This window comes from Lutjanus erythropterus, chromosome 4 (assembly GCF_056507025.1).
Source record: "Lutjanus erythropterus isolate fLutEry1 chromosome 4, fLutEry1.hap2, whole genome shotgun sequence".
Lineage (NCBI taxonomy): Eukaryota > Metazoa > Chordata > Actinopteri > Lutjaniformes > Lutjanidae > Lutjanus > Lutjanus erythropterus.
In genome coordinates this window covers 8,549,605-8,564,669 of record NC_139320.1, presented here as the reverse complement: position 1 = coordinate 8,564,669, position 15,065 = coordinate 8,549,605, and the positions used below count along the sequence as shown (strand labels likewise).

The window sequence follows — 15,065 nt, the reverse complement described above, 5'->3', positions numbered from 1 at the left end:
TATTATATTATATTATATTATATTATATTATATTATATTATATTATATTATATTATATTCACACTAAAGTTTAACACTGATTCTGTCAGGTTTTCAGCTGTTTGTAGTTTACAGTAAAGTAAACATCGAGCGGCCGCCCTTCAGCCGTCCAGTCAGAAAATCACTCAGCAGCCTGAAGAACAACACCATGAACCAACATTCAAAAATCTCAACGAGGCAGAACGAGTGGCGAGGAAGATGAAGAGGAGTTTGATTTGAGGCGACAATCAGCTGACCACATCAGAAACACTGAGACAAACACAGGAAGAGACTGTTTGACCAGAGGAGGAGGAGGAAGAGGAAGAGGAGGAGGAGGAGGAGGAAGAGGAAGAGGAAGAGGAGGAGGAGGAGGAGGAGGAGGAGGAGGAGGAGGAGGAGGAGGAGGAAGAGGAAGAGGAGAAAGAGGAAGAGGAAGAAGAGGAGGAGGAGGAGGAAGAGGAGGAAGAGGAGGAAGCGGAGGAGGAGGAAGAGGGGGAGGCGGAGGAGGAGGAAGAGGAGGAGGAGGGGGAGGCAGAGGAGGAGGAAGAGGAGGAGGAGGAGGAGGAGGAGGAGGAGGAGGAGGAGGAGGAGGAGGAGGAGCACAGAGTTTGGTTTGTAAGGTGGAAAAGTTTCTGAAAACTGGTTCTGAACTCTCAAACTGCTGATGTTGCTGTTTTTCAGACACTGATTCATGTCCTGATGTGGTTTTGATGAACATATTCAGGTTGTAGTTATTTTTTTGTAATATTCTCATCTTTTGATTAAAAACCATAAACAGCTGACCAGAGACAAAATTACTGCTTTGATTGTTAGGAAGTTTACTGAACAGGAAATAACTGTTTTTTTATTCTTAAATGAATCAGTTCTGACCTGCACAGAGTTGATTAAACTCATCAGCTGCAGTCACTTGATTTTGAAGTTTGAATCAATCTCAAACTCTCAAAAGTCAAAGTTTTGAAATAAATTAAATCAAGTTTGAATGCCGACCTCTGATCTTTTGTTGAGTTTACTTTTCTTCTTTAGATAAAACTGAAACTTTGAGTTTAAGAATCATATTTTTAAAAAGTGTTCACAGTGAAATATGGACCAGATTTCTCTTTATTTAAATGTTTCAACTGAGGCGACTGATTGCCTTTATTGCTAATTTAGTTTCCAGAGCAGCAGCTCTTCATGTGTTTGAAACAGATTCATATGTCAGGTTCATTACAGTCTTAAACAAACAAACATCTTCTGTGTGTTACTTTAAACTGGCTCCCCTGGCAAACACAAACTTAATCAATAAATAGTTCCATCTGTTAAAACAGCAGGCAGAGCTGGATGTTTGGTTCCATCAGGATTTCTTTTAAAAAAACACTATATTTACTGAGAAAATCCTGAGAAATTGGGTCTGTGAGGTAAGAAAGTACCTAGAAAATACCTCTGAGGTCTGCACATACTTGGCAACCTGCAGACCTGAAAAACAGAGAGGATTCTGGGACCAAAACAGGTGGAAATTTTGAGTTTCTGAACATTTTGTCCTGCATTTTGGTCACTTTTAAAGAATGAAAATAATAAGTAACATATACATCTTTTGCATATAGATGCCTGCAGTTGACTTGTAAGTAACAATTATTATATTTTCACAGTATTTAGTTTTACTGTGTCAAATTTTAATTTTCACTTTTCCCAATTTCTAAATATAATTACAATAACAGATGATGAATATTTTACGATGGTATGTTAATTAAGGTGCTGAAAATGAGCCCCTTTCATTTAAAACACTCCTTAAAAATTTAATGGTGTGAAAATTTGTTATAAATCAGGATGAATGAGGCCAAAAAAATGTGAGCCTTCCAGGAAAATCAGGAGGGTTTCCAAGTGTGGGTCTGCAGGTACCCCAGTCAGTTTAGAAACATTCTGGAAAAGACGCTTGTTTAACTCATATAAGAAGATGGATGTGTTTATTGATATTTTGTTAAGGAGAAATCTGTAATATATTTACTGTAATAAATCATACAATGACCTCATGTGAGATGAAGGAAACATGTTTAGGATTGTCTGTTTATGAGTCGTAATAAATCATTAATAATCTTGTAGAAGGAGTTGATGTTCTTAACTGTTAAATTAATTGAAATGTGAATGGAGTTTGGCAGCAGTGAGGCAGCTGATCAGCTGACAGTGGAGGACTCGTCAACTCATGATGCTGCATGCGTCCTGCAGAGCTCCTGCAGAGCTCCTGCAGCCTGCCTGTCTCTGCTGTGTGCAGGAGGAAACAACTCGTTACAACCATAGATTGTGTATTAAACAGGATTACAAACTGTTTAACATCCTGTCTGTGGCTCCAACTCTTTCTCTGGACTGCTGGACTCAGTTTTGGACATACAGCAGCTGCATGTTTTCTACTGTAAGTATTTTGGGGTCATTTTAAGTCTTCATTAGAGAGTCGACAGCAGATGACCCTGACAGATTTAAACTGCAAAGGTTGTATTTCAGGGTCAGAGCTTCAAAGCCCTCAGGCAGCCCCGTATTTTTCCTCTTTTGATGGAGCTTTGGAGAGTAATTTAATTTCACTTTATCAGAAATAATTGAATTTCCCAAAATGTCGTAATTTTCCTTAATTTTCCTGCAACGCACAACTGAAGTGAATCAACTGAAATTAAACACAGAAACACAACCAGGAACGTGTGTGTGTGTGTGTGTGTGTGTGTGTGTGTGTGTGTGTGTGTGTGCGCCCACATGACCTCTGACCCCTGACCCCTTGACAGCACTGTGCCAAACACACACACACACACACACACACACACACACACACACACACACACACACACACACACACACAGTTTCCTCGTGTTTACATTCAGTCATCAGTGAACTCCCTTAAACAATCTGCTAATTTTAAATCTCTTTGTTTGAACTCAAACATCCATCAGCTTTTACACTCATTTCACTGAGTGAGTCTTTAAAAGTCTGGTGGTTTTATATCATTTCTATATCGTCTACAAATTTCCTTAACTTTAACTTTTTTCCATGAGATGAATTCATATGTCTGCCACGTCTTTAAGCTGTTTTTAATCAAGTATATGTTGGCATACATGAAATCTTTTAAGGCTTTTATATGTGTCTTTTAATGCACAGTAGTGCAACACCTTTTATGAGTTTTGGACGTGGGACAGATAGTCAAGATGACGTCCTCAAATGTCTTGTTTTGTCCACAACTCAAAGATGTTCAGTTTCCTGTCAGAGAGGAGGAAATAAACCAGGAAATATTCACATTTAAGAAACTGAAATCAGAGAATTTGGCTTTTTCAATTAAATTTACTCAAAGTGTTTCATTGATTAATGAATCCTGTCACAATCTTGTCAATTGAAAAATAGGTCCAAACACGTGAAAACAGGTGGAGCACACAGATGTATGTTCTTCTTTCTGACGGTTTATTATCACAGTGATAACAGCAGAAACCAGCCAATCACAGACCAGAAACACAACCAGAACTAAAAATAATTGTCTTCTCTTGTTTCTCCTTCTTCTCCTCTCTGTCCTGGTGCTCTCCTCCCTTTCCCCTCATCACATATGACACCTCCTCCTCCCCTTCCTCCTCCTCCTCCTCCTCTTCCTCCTCCTCCTCCCCTTCCTCCTCCTCCTCCTCTTCCTCTCTGGTTCTATTCTATCGTGCATCTTGCCGTTTCTCTGCAGTCTTATCTTGGGCGTTCTCTCTATTTTCTGCTTCATTCTTTTCTATGGTTATAATCAACAGATCTGCTGTGGCATTTTATTGTGTGTGTGTGTGTGTGTGTGTGTGTGTGTGTGTGTGTGTCACAGCAGAAACATTGTTCAGTGCTACACTTTATCACCACAAACCAACTTCCTGCACTCAGAGTATATTGGTGTGTGTGCGTGCCTACATGCCAATTCTGCATGAACGCAACAATCAGTGCAGATTGTGTGTGTGTGTGTGTGTGTGTGTGTGTGTGTGTGTGTGTGTGTGTGTGAATTCTAACTATGGAAGCCAATATAACAGCAGAGCAACTAAACAGCATGGTGGCTGTGTGTAATTACACATCATTACTGACCCTGCGTGTGTGTGTGTGTGTGTGTGTGTGTGTGTGTGTGTGTGTGTGTGTGTGTGCGCGCGTATGTGTGTGTGTAATAGCAGTTCATTCTCTCGGCCTCGCTCTGGTTTAGTGACAGGAAGTCACAGCTCAGGGAGAAAGTTGAGCCGAGACTCAAAACACTGAAATAAATCTGGTTAAAATGACTTTCAGCTCCGGCTTCATGGGAACAAACAACAACTCACTTTCTGACTGTAACTGAACAGCTGATTAAAGGCATAATGCACAGAATTTTCTTTAACAAACAATGCATAGATACATGGAACACAGTCAGCATTTTACCATTAAAAAGACGTGTAAAAAACCTACATGTTCACTGGTGAAAAGATGCTCAGAATCAGTTCAAAGGTCAGTTTTTGTTTTGTTTGGTTTTACCAATGATTTCAAGACACTGATTGAACATTTGGACTTTTTTCATCCTCAGTGTGCAAATAATATCCTATCATCACTTTTTTTTAATGCAACTAAACCCACTTCAAAAAGGTGATTGGTACTTTTCTTACTCTTCAACTCTCCTGATTTTCTGGTGAGACTCCTGGTTTTATGAGAAGGTTTAAAAGAAAGGGACGCCTGTTTAATACGACCTCAGTGAAACATGTAAAAATATTCATTTTCTGTGTTACTGAAATCAAATTTGAAATTGGACCACTGGGTGTGGCTAAATGCTTTCTCTTTTTTACACAAATCCTGTTTTCCAGGAGTCACATGTCTGATGAGCGAACTCTCTGATATTTAGCAGAACACAGGAGAGGTGATTCAAAGGTTGTAGGTTCGAGTCCCACCAGACTGGATCTTTACAGGTGTCACCTTGTAGCTGGTATTGACATGTGTCATTGACAGGTGATCTGATCACAAATGGACAGTTCTGAAGACGCTTCTCCAGTGGTGATTTGCTATCAGCAGATGTCAAATGTTTTTTGGACAAAGAAAAAATCATTTCATGTATTTGTCAGACTTCACAGATTAGAATTTGTCACAGACAGCTTTTCACAAACTTTTATAAAGTTTTCTCGGAAATCAACAACTCACAAAATTCTGTGAGTTTTTTTTAGGAACACGGGGCAGAAGTAGCTAATATTGGTTACTGATTACTGTAATTGTGATGCGTCTTCTTTCATGAATTTAGTGTCAGTGTCCAGCAGTGTCCCTGCAAACTGACACAGTGTTTTTACAAGGAATGAAATGATGCAATTAAAAACAGCCCACTTCAGAGGCTCACAGGGTAAATTCAAACACATACATTAACATTGTATCCAGACAGGTATTTATTTGCTTGTGAAGTGACGTCCGTTTGTGATCAGATCACACAAGATGCATTTTAGTAACAGGTGTGAACAGCCTCTTTGAATCAGTGTGAAACTTTTGAAGATCAACTCAAACCCACCACCTTTGAACTGCCTCTGCTGTGTTCAGTCCAAAGCACCACAGAACCACATAGTATTAAACATTTGGTATGTGAACACATGTGACTGTAACATGACACTGTGCTGTAGAAATCTACATTATATTGAATTTATTATCATGAAAAACCGTGATATTTATCAGAAGTGAAATCTGTGAGGACTGGAGATATTTTCTAGTCCCAGGTGTGAACTGACATACTCAGAGCTCTCCACCTGTGATCTGATTATCCTGTCACACATGTGAACAGGGTGTTTAAAGGATTGACTCTGGTGGGACTTGAACCCACAACCTTTGAATTGCCTCTCTTGTATTTAGCTAGAAGTCCAACACGCTGTCCATTGCACCACAGAGCCTCACTGTGAGAAACTGATGTATACTGAGACATGTGACTCCAGGAAAACAGAATTTGTGTCAGAAAGAGAAAATGCAGTCGTGACTATGACATGAAAGTTGTTTTAGTGAAGGAATGAGTGCTGAAACGTACATTTAACTGAATTTACTCTGTAAGCTGCTGCCTTTATTTTGTCTCCTGTAGAGAAAGTCTCCAGACTTCTTCAAAAAAATTACCCATTATTTTCATTTGTTGAGTTTGGAGAAACTTTGTGAAACAATGTCTTCAATAAAGTCTTCATTATTCTTGTAAATTTGGTATTAAATGTTGTACATTACATTTTCAAGAAGTCAGTTTGTCTCAGAGTTCTGGCTGCTACCGTTAACAAGAACACAGACCTGAGGTCTGATCACAGACAGTCAGTGAGCAGCATCCTGATACCAGGTGTGAACATGTGATCAGATCAGGATCCAGCAGGTGTCAACAGGATCTGTAGGTCACTTCTAAAGATCGACTCTGGTGGGACTCAAACCCACAACCTTTGAATTACCTCTCCAGAGTTGAACTATAGATATATAGAAGTCCATTGCACCACAGAGCCTCACATATTAAAGTCAAGACATGTGACTCCTTTCTTTCCTTTCCAACTGACTGAGTGAACGACTAAGAGACAAAGTCCTCAACCAGCTCGCTCAGCTTCGTCTCTCTGAGGTCTGCTGGTGGACAGCTGCAGTTTAGGATCTGAAGACAGGTGAACCACAGCCAAAAATATGAAAGACTCCAAAAACCAAAGTTGAATGGAGACACATGAATTAAACCTTCAGGAGCTCCTTGGATTGCCCCGTTTCCCAAGGTGGAAACCTGCTCTTCGTTGTGTTCATGAGCTTTTAAGTTGCAAAGAACAAAAGACACATGCACCAAGAGGACGTCAGTGAGGGGTCTGCACACAGTCAGCCACCTGAGTCCTTACAGGTTTGGTGTCTCACTCAGAGAAACTGGGATCTCTCTACCAGTCCAGGCTCCATACTTTGAGCCACGCTAGACTTGAACCAGCTTCCATTAAACTCCCAAACCAACTACTTACAGACTGAGCTCCAAGCAAAGAGGAAACAACATTTGAATTTCCTTTAAGCACTGAAGTTTTACCGAGCTGATATCAGGGTTGATGCTAATAATTCATATGTGTGGACACCAACTCACTGTTACAACCTGATGTCATGTTACAAATCACATGTAAGCAAAACATTGATATGAATTACATGAATGAATAAAAAGTTATCAACCAAACATTTACATTTTGTGTTTGATGTCAACATGTAATAAAATACTGACTTTCTGTTGGGGATTCGAGTTCATTCATTCAGGACAAAAACAGAAAAGGACTCTCTCAGACATACAATGGAGAGCAGGGATTGGTTGTTAGGAAAACATTCACAGCTCATTAACGATTTTGTCTGGCTGCTGATTGGTCGACTCCACCTCCACCCACAGAAGACGGTCCTTCCAGAGAGACACATTAACAAGACAGTCCTACATGATGAGCTAAAATCTGCACAAAATGTTCCTCAAAGTGTGACAAAGTTCCCTTTTCAACACAGCAACAAGCCCCGACTCTTACCTGTGTTGCTAGGCGATCGCTGGCTGCCACGCCGTGACCCCTCAGGCATGGTGCGATGATGTCACAGGAAGTAGAAACCTGAAGGAGAAGAAAATGATGAGAAAACTCTGATCAGTCTCCACTTGAACACCGACTCTGTCTCTGCACCCCAGCATGGTTTTCTTCTAAGTGCTGCTTTTTTCTAAAAGTGAGGACATAAAAGCCCAGCAGTGGCACAGAGAGACGTCAAACATGGAGAGACAGGAGGGAGAAACACTTAAATACGTCTCTGTTTAACAGCAGAGAAGAAGAAGAGGAGGAGGAGGAGGAGGAGGAGGAGGAGGAGGAGGAGGAGGAGGAGGAGGAGGTGCACATAAAAGAATCCTCTCTTTTCTTTTCTTGTGTAAAAAGATCGAGGACGTGTGTAATGTTTGGCTGCAAGACAAGAATGTGCTCTCCTCTCTTAACTGCTGTGTGTGTGTGTGTGTGTGTGTGTGTGTGTGTGTGTGTCCACTGGAGGACAACAGCCTCCTACAAAGTCATTGATACAGTAACACAGATTGACCCAATTAGTCCGTTCTCGTCCAGGCAGTTTCTGCAGCTGCTGAACAACTGACGGAGAGATGTGGGTCAGGTGGGGAGGAGGGGGGAGAGTGGAGGGGGTGGAGGGGGTGAGGGTGGTGGGGGTAGTGTAGGGCAGTCGGGGGTGTCAGTAATAGAAGCCAGATGCAGAGCAGGTCAACAGGTTGCAGGTTAAAATCCCTGCAGATTCTCCTTCATCTGAGTTTCCAGTTTTAAAGGAACATTAAGTGAATTTTCTTACTTTTGCTTTTTAACAGCAGCTGTAAATAAACACATTTAATTAGAAAGTAAACTAAAAGTGTAAAGCAGTTCACAAATACACTAGTATCAAGTTGGATGAGAAAATAACAATAAACTTTTTTCCTTCAGGATTCGATCAAATCTTCCAAATCCTTTCACACGTCAGTGCTAAACTTAAAGTCAAGATGATCAGATTGGATCAAATCTCTGGTCAGATTGTGCACCTGTTTAACAATATATCTCAAAAACCAACTAATTTCAACCAATGTAGAGTCCCCTCAGGACTTCACAGGCTGGTTTTGGGATTGTTGCAGCCTGAAATGCAAGAATTAGATTTCATGGCAGCTTTTCTAAAATACTGTGATGCATATTGTGCTGTTGAGTGATTGGGTGCAGAAAAGTGACAGTGAATGCAGCAGAGCAGAGGAAAAGCTCAGCAGTCAGTTGTCAGTGTGGCAGTAAATGTACAGTTCAGGTTACAGTGTGTCTGTTATTAAAGGCTGCAGCTTCTCAACACCAAGAAACATCTCATCTGTTTCCCAGCACGTCCCTGGAGAAGTGAAGGTGTTTTTGTTTTTTGCCCACATGACTTGACATACCAACATACAGGAAGTGTGAGGCTCTGTGGCACAGTGGATAACGCCTTGGACTTTTTGTTGAACACAAGAGAGATCATTCAAAGGCTGCAGATTCGAGCTGATCTTTAAAGGCGTCACAGTGATGTAAAAATGTTCACACCTCGTATTAACATGAATATCTGGTCGTCCAATCACAGGTAGAAGAGCTGTCTGTGGTGGGAACACAACTATACAGCTCATTCACCTTATAAGTCTACAGTACTGTGCAGTGTGTACCTACTGTTCTTATTGTGTGAGGCACCTGCATGTACTGTAGTCTGTGTGGCATTTTAAATTTTATTTATTGCATCTGCTTGTTATGTGCAGGACTACAGATCAGTAAACCTAGTGCAACCATCTTTTCATTTCTTGTAAATGATCAGTGTGATTGCACACTGTCCTTTTATTAATTAAATACACTAAAATAAACTAAGTCAGAACTCTATAAGAACAAGGTCATCCCATACTGACATTTTCACAGTTCTCACTGTGACTGTCTGCACTTGTGACTATGTGATTATATTGTAATAATGATAAATATGCTAACATATGGCTACAGTTAGGTTTAGGCAAGTGAAACTAAGATTAGGGGAAGATTTCACTACTTTACAGTGATTACAGCTCTGTGACACACACACACACACACACACACACACACACACACTACATAAAGGATGCACTACTGCTTAGGCTGGCCATGGACAAACACTGAGGTATGAAATCATCTGATATCGATGTGATTCCTGGGAAACTGGAATTCCTGAGAATATCAACATGGACATGTCAGTCTCTGAGGTACAATGATTGTACGCTGGCCTTCTAGTCGATCACGTAGGAGCAGTGATTCAAAGGTTTGGGGTTTGAGTCCCAGCAGAGTCATAGTTTAACTTGGCAGCTGTGTTATGTGGGTTAAACTCACGCTGGAGAACAAACAAGCAAACTACCTCATATCTGCTGCAAGTTCGTATCTCAGTGTCCTGTTGGATCTATAAATCAGAGCCAGGACATCTCTGCAGCACTGCAGCACTGCATGATAATGATGTTTAGCCACACAGTTTTTCTTTATTAAAAATGCACAGTTCTGTAACTTGGATGTTGCATTTGGCCCCATTGTAATGTTGATAATATTTGATTAATTGTGCAGCGTTGGCCAGCAGCAAAACATATTTCTTCTTTTCACTTAAAAAAATCAATATAACTTTAAGTGTACAGTATATTTAGAATAATTTCCCCATTTTATCTTTCTGTCAGACAGACTTTTCTGTTATAGAAGACAAATATCTCCCTCTACAAAACCACCAAACTACAGTCACAGAAAGAGTAACTTCATATCACACAACAGAGGATGCTGGTGTTGTTGTGTTTTACAAACCATCCCTTTAACAGATTTTAACAGTAAAGGATGAATCAATTCATTATGTAAAGACTGACTCTGGTGGGACTCGAACCCACAACCTTTGAATTACCTCTTCACAAGTTAACTAGAAGTCCAACGCGCTGTCCATTGCGCCACAGAGCCCCTGTTGAAGTGTGTGTGTGTAGTGGAATGGATAATTTATGACATTTGGTCTTTGACATGTTTGTGCAGACAAATATTCCCTGACAATAAAAGAATAAGGAGAATAAGTGTAAAACATTTAGTGGCATAAAGCAGGGGTCTCAAACTCAAAATGTCTTGGGGTCACTGATTATTGTCAGGACCTTCAAATAGTTCAATTACTGAAAGAAAGTGCATTATTTCTGAAGATGTGCTTCCTTGTTAACATTAATATCATATTTTCTTCATAATTAACAACAAAAACTAGAAATAGCAAACTGTTGATTAATGCCCCCTGATGAAAACCAGGGGACATTAATGAACGCTGAAAGCAAAAGCAAAGTTTTATCATTACATTATCACATGGGTTACCATGAAATTTGGGGGTAATTTCCAAGAAATTTCAAATACCACTCATTTACCATGAAAGTGGTAAAGGAGCTGCTGCCTTGACTGATTAGTTTGTAAGTGTTCTTGTGTGATTACAGCGAATCTGAACTAACCCTTTAAAACACCAGATTCACACAATAATACAAACCAACGAGCAGATGGAGGCAGCGGTCGACCAGCGACTCCTGTGTTCTGTGAGATAAAATGACTGTTTTTGTCACACATAATACAACACCCCTTTAAATCTGAACTATCCCTTTAAATGCTCCAGGCAGCACAAGATGTGCAGTAAGAGTGTTCTTCTGAATCATCCGTCAGTGCTTAAACACTCCACGCTAAGAGAACAGAAAGTGTGTGTGTGTGTGTGTGTGTGTGTGTGTGTGTGTGTGTGCGTGTGTAATTTGGCCAACCTCATCATCACCTACCAATTCTTTACCATTTCCAGGTGCATCCGCTTCAAACACACCTCATCACACACACACACACACACACCTCAGTGAGTGACGATGGCAGCAGACCAACACTCTCACTTACATCACAATAGCAGGCTCAGTGTGTATGTGTGTGTGTGTGTGTGTGTGTGTGTGTGTGTGTGTGTGTGTGTGTGTGTGTGTGTGTGTGTTGTTGAAGCCCTATCTCGTTGCCACGGTGATAAATGACAGACAGCCATCAGCGACCAAACAAAGCCATCGAATACTTTCACTTTCTCCGGAGCCGGAGTCCGCTGAGCCGACTGTTTGTCTCCACTGAGCTGCGCAGAAGACAAACTCTGCAGCAGTCATTTCCAAACACTGGCTCGTGGACCCACAGGGGGGTCACAGGAGATTTTATTTGGGTCGCCATTTAACATGTGTATATGTTTGCAATAACATGCATCAAGATTAATAATTTATTTCTGGTCAATCTGTCCATCATGTTCATGATTTTCAAAAAAGTAATCAATCTGGTAACAATTTTTCAAATAATCAATGAGTTGTTTAGTCCATACAGTGAAAAAAATAATGAAAATCAATTAATTGATCCTGTCACAATCTTGTTGAACAGGTCCAAACAATGTCCTTTCAACTAGTGATCAATCTGACAATAATTATTCCTCTTATCATTTAGTTGTTTGGTCGATAAAGTGTCAGAAATAAATGATCAGTGTTCTTTTTTCCTGCTCAGGTTTTCAAACACTGTCAGACAAAACTGAGACAACTGAACCTCCAAAGACACTTGTCCACCGCTGAACCTGGGGAGTTTGTGGATATAAACAGGAAGTCTAATGAATCCGTCAGTTAGCTCTGACTTGATCCTTGTTTTTTAACATATAATTGTTTAAATTTAGGATAACTGTCTCCAATAAAAGTCTGCTGAATGATGATTCTCAGGAAAGTTCTGCAGAGCCTCTCTTTGCTCCGAGTCCCACACACACATGGACTTTTATTGTGACGAACATCAGAAACAGAAACCAGAACTTACAGTTGTTTTGTGATAAAAGGACCAAAGTGGGCAGATATGTTGAGAGATATAGAACTTGATACTGGACCATCACAAAGTTACGTTCTGTTCAATAACTTCAGTAGAAATCTGATCAAACGGGTGTTTCAGTACTAAATCATGCAGAGTAACTAAACCAGGCTTGTTTCTTACACTGGGGATATTAGAAATATTACTGGAGGCATTATGAACACGTTTACTCTGCACGACCCATGATATGGTCCCATATGGTCTAGCGGTCAGGATTCCTGGTTTTCACCCAGGCGGCCCGGGTTCAACTCCCGGTATGGGAACTTATGGAACTTATTGACTCAGTGGTGACAGAACATGACACTATCGGTCTGTAGCACACAAGAGTGATTCAAAGACTGTAGGTCTGAATCCTACCAGAGTCAGTACTTCAGTATCATCATAAGAACCCTGAGTCAAACCGTGTGGTCGGTGATGCACAGCGTCACCAAACATGACATGATTCAGCTGAACTCAGACTAGAGTGACTAGGATTGGATTAGTTTCACATATGGCTTCCTAACACTTTGGACTTCTTGTTGAACTGCAAAAACATGATGTTGTACTTCTGAAACTTTAAATAACTGTCTTAGAACAATAGCTGCTGCTGTTGGTATCACTCAGTGCGTGACATGATGAATGCTGAGTTCAGGCTAAGCTGGCTCTGAAAAGCCCTGTTCCATATTCATTTCATATTTCACCCAGACAGCCCCGGTTCAACTCCCAGCATGGGAACTTATACTTGAACTTTAGTGACTGGTTATAATAACATCCCACTCCATGTGACTTATACCTGTGACATCATCATGTGACTCTGTGGTCCAGTGGACATCACAGAGGACTTCTCAAAACAGTAAGTGACCAGAGTCGAGCTTCACAGAGGAAACATATGAACACAGAGCAGAGATGAACCTCGTTCCTCCAGAACTACTTGAGCTGCGGGCCATCAGAGAACAGTGAAAGTAGAACCAGCAGACTCACCGCCTCCTGTATTCTATTGTGTCTGAGTTCAAACAAACACATCATGAAGACAGAAATCACAGAAAATAGAGATTGATGACCGCAATTACAGATTCTGAGGAGCAAATCTAAAACAATAATTACAATTATTAGTCAAAGTTTTTCCTTAATGAGCCTCAACGAGTCTGAAAAATATCACAACACACAGCCAGGAACCACTGAGTGTGTGTGTGTGTGTGTGTGTGTGTGTGTGTGTGTGTGTGTGTGTGTGTGTGTGTGTGTGTGTGTGTGTGTATGTGTATGTGTGTGTGTGTGTGTGTTTACATTTCTCCTGCTCCTATTGGGGTTCATGTTTATATGACATCACTGACAAAGAGTCGCCTCACAGGCTGCTGCTCACAACAAACTGCACTCATCATATGAACATGTTGTGTGTCTGTGTGTAAATACAGTAAATAAACGTCCATCTGTTTTTTTTCTGTTTGTCTGACTTTCAGGTCAAACAGGACGTGGAAAGTTTCATATTTAAAATGCATTTTAAAAACAATAATTCATAGTAAACTCTCATTTCCACGACTCAGGGAAAAAAAATGTTATGTCGAGCAAATAAACAGTTGAGATAATCAATTGATCATTAAAGTAGTTTTCATGAAAAAAAGTCATAAGATGATGCTTTCAGCCGCTCACATTAACATCAAATTATTATATATTATATATTGTTGTGAAGAGTTTAGACATTTAAAGACATCATCATGAACTCTGAAACTCTGTAACAGACATTTTTCACAAGTTTCTGACATAATATAATTATAATTATAATATTATTAGATTACACTGATAACTACGTCTCTGCTGTTTCTACAGAGGAAGTTCATTTCTGAGCTGCTTCACTTTCACTTGTATGAAAAGAAAAAACACTGAACCCTTGTTTTTTGTTTGTAAGGCAAATCATATCAGAGCTGCTGGTTCATAAATCAATGAAAAATGAAATGAAGTGAATAAACATGCAGACTCACACTGGTGCCACTCTTAATGAAAACTACAGTCTAAAGTCCAACTGAAGAGGGTCAGAAGAACAAAGAACCACACGATGGACTTAAACACATGAGACGTGATTCAAAGGTTTAAGTCCAACCAGAGTCAACCTTTAAAACAAGACAATTAAAGACAGTGGTGAACTTTGAAATGCTGAAATCAGCTCTCTGAGTCACATGCTGAGTCAGCAGCTGACCATCAGCTCCAGTTTCCTGTGACACTGATATTAGTCTTTAAAACTGGTTTCCACAGCAGGGTAAAGTGGTGAAATGTTCTAAATATAACCTGAACTGAGACTGATCTCAAATCTGTGTTCCTGATGTTCCTGTCCACAGCAGGACGTTACTCAGCTTCCTACATCGGTTCTCCTGCTGCTTCTCCAAACTGAGTCCAGGAGACGCTTTGATCACAGAGGCTCTGTAGAGCAACGGACACACAGGAAGTGAGTCAAAGGTTGTGGGTTTGAGTCCCACCACAGTCAGAAGTTATGGATCACATACAAGATTTACCAGCGCTTCAATCTGCTGAAACCAGTTTCTATGATACTAAAAATGAGAATGAGAAGAATTTGGACATTTTTTCTTTTAAAAAATACTAAAAACAATTAATCACTGATCAAAATAGTTGCCAATTAATGTATAGTCAATTAATAACCGATAAATCAAATGACTGATAAATTCTTGCAGCTCTAAACTCATCAGTTTTGATCAGCAAGCCGTGTGTGACTGGTTATTAACACAGATCACTGCAGCCTAACACAGCAGCTTTCATTAAAAA

General features: G+C 40.2%; 1 protein-coding gene and 3 non-coding genes across 4 annotated transcripts in view; 1 reads left to right on the top strand and 3 right to left on the bottom strand.

The window, feature by feature from the left end:
• Positions 1-15,065, bottom strand: part of plekhg2 (pleckstrin homology domain containing, family G (with RhoGef domain) member 2) — a 128,922-nt gene that overhangs the window by 97,186 nt on the left and 16,671 nt on the right. The window contains exon 2 of the mRNA XM_084716881.1: positions 7,461-7,538. Within this exon, the coding sequence (XP_084573007.1) occupies positions 7,461-7,509 (49 nt within the window). The 5' untranslated portion in view covers positions 7,510-7,538. The remainder of the gene's footprint in view (positions 1-7,460; positions 7,539-15,065) is intronic.
• trnar-ucu (transfer RNA arginine (anticodon UCU)) lies at positions 5,773-5,864 on the bottom strand. The gene is given in 2 exon segments: positions 5,773-5,808; positions 5,828-5,864. It is a non-coding gene; the product is annotated as a tRNA-Arg (tRNA).
• On the bottom strand, positions 10,306-10,397 carry trnar-ucu (transfer RNA arginine (anticodon UCU)). The gene is given in 2 exon segments: positions 10,306-10,341; positions 10,361-10,397. It is a non-coding gene; the product is annotated as a tRNA-Arg (tRNA).
• trnae-uuc (transfer RNA glutamic acid (anticodon UUC)) lies at positions 12,506-12,577 on the top strand. The gene has a single exon. It is a non-coding gene; the product is annotated as a tRNA-Glu (tRNA).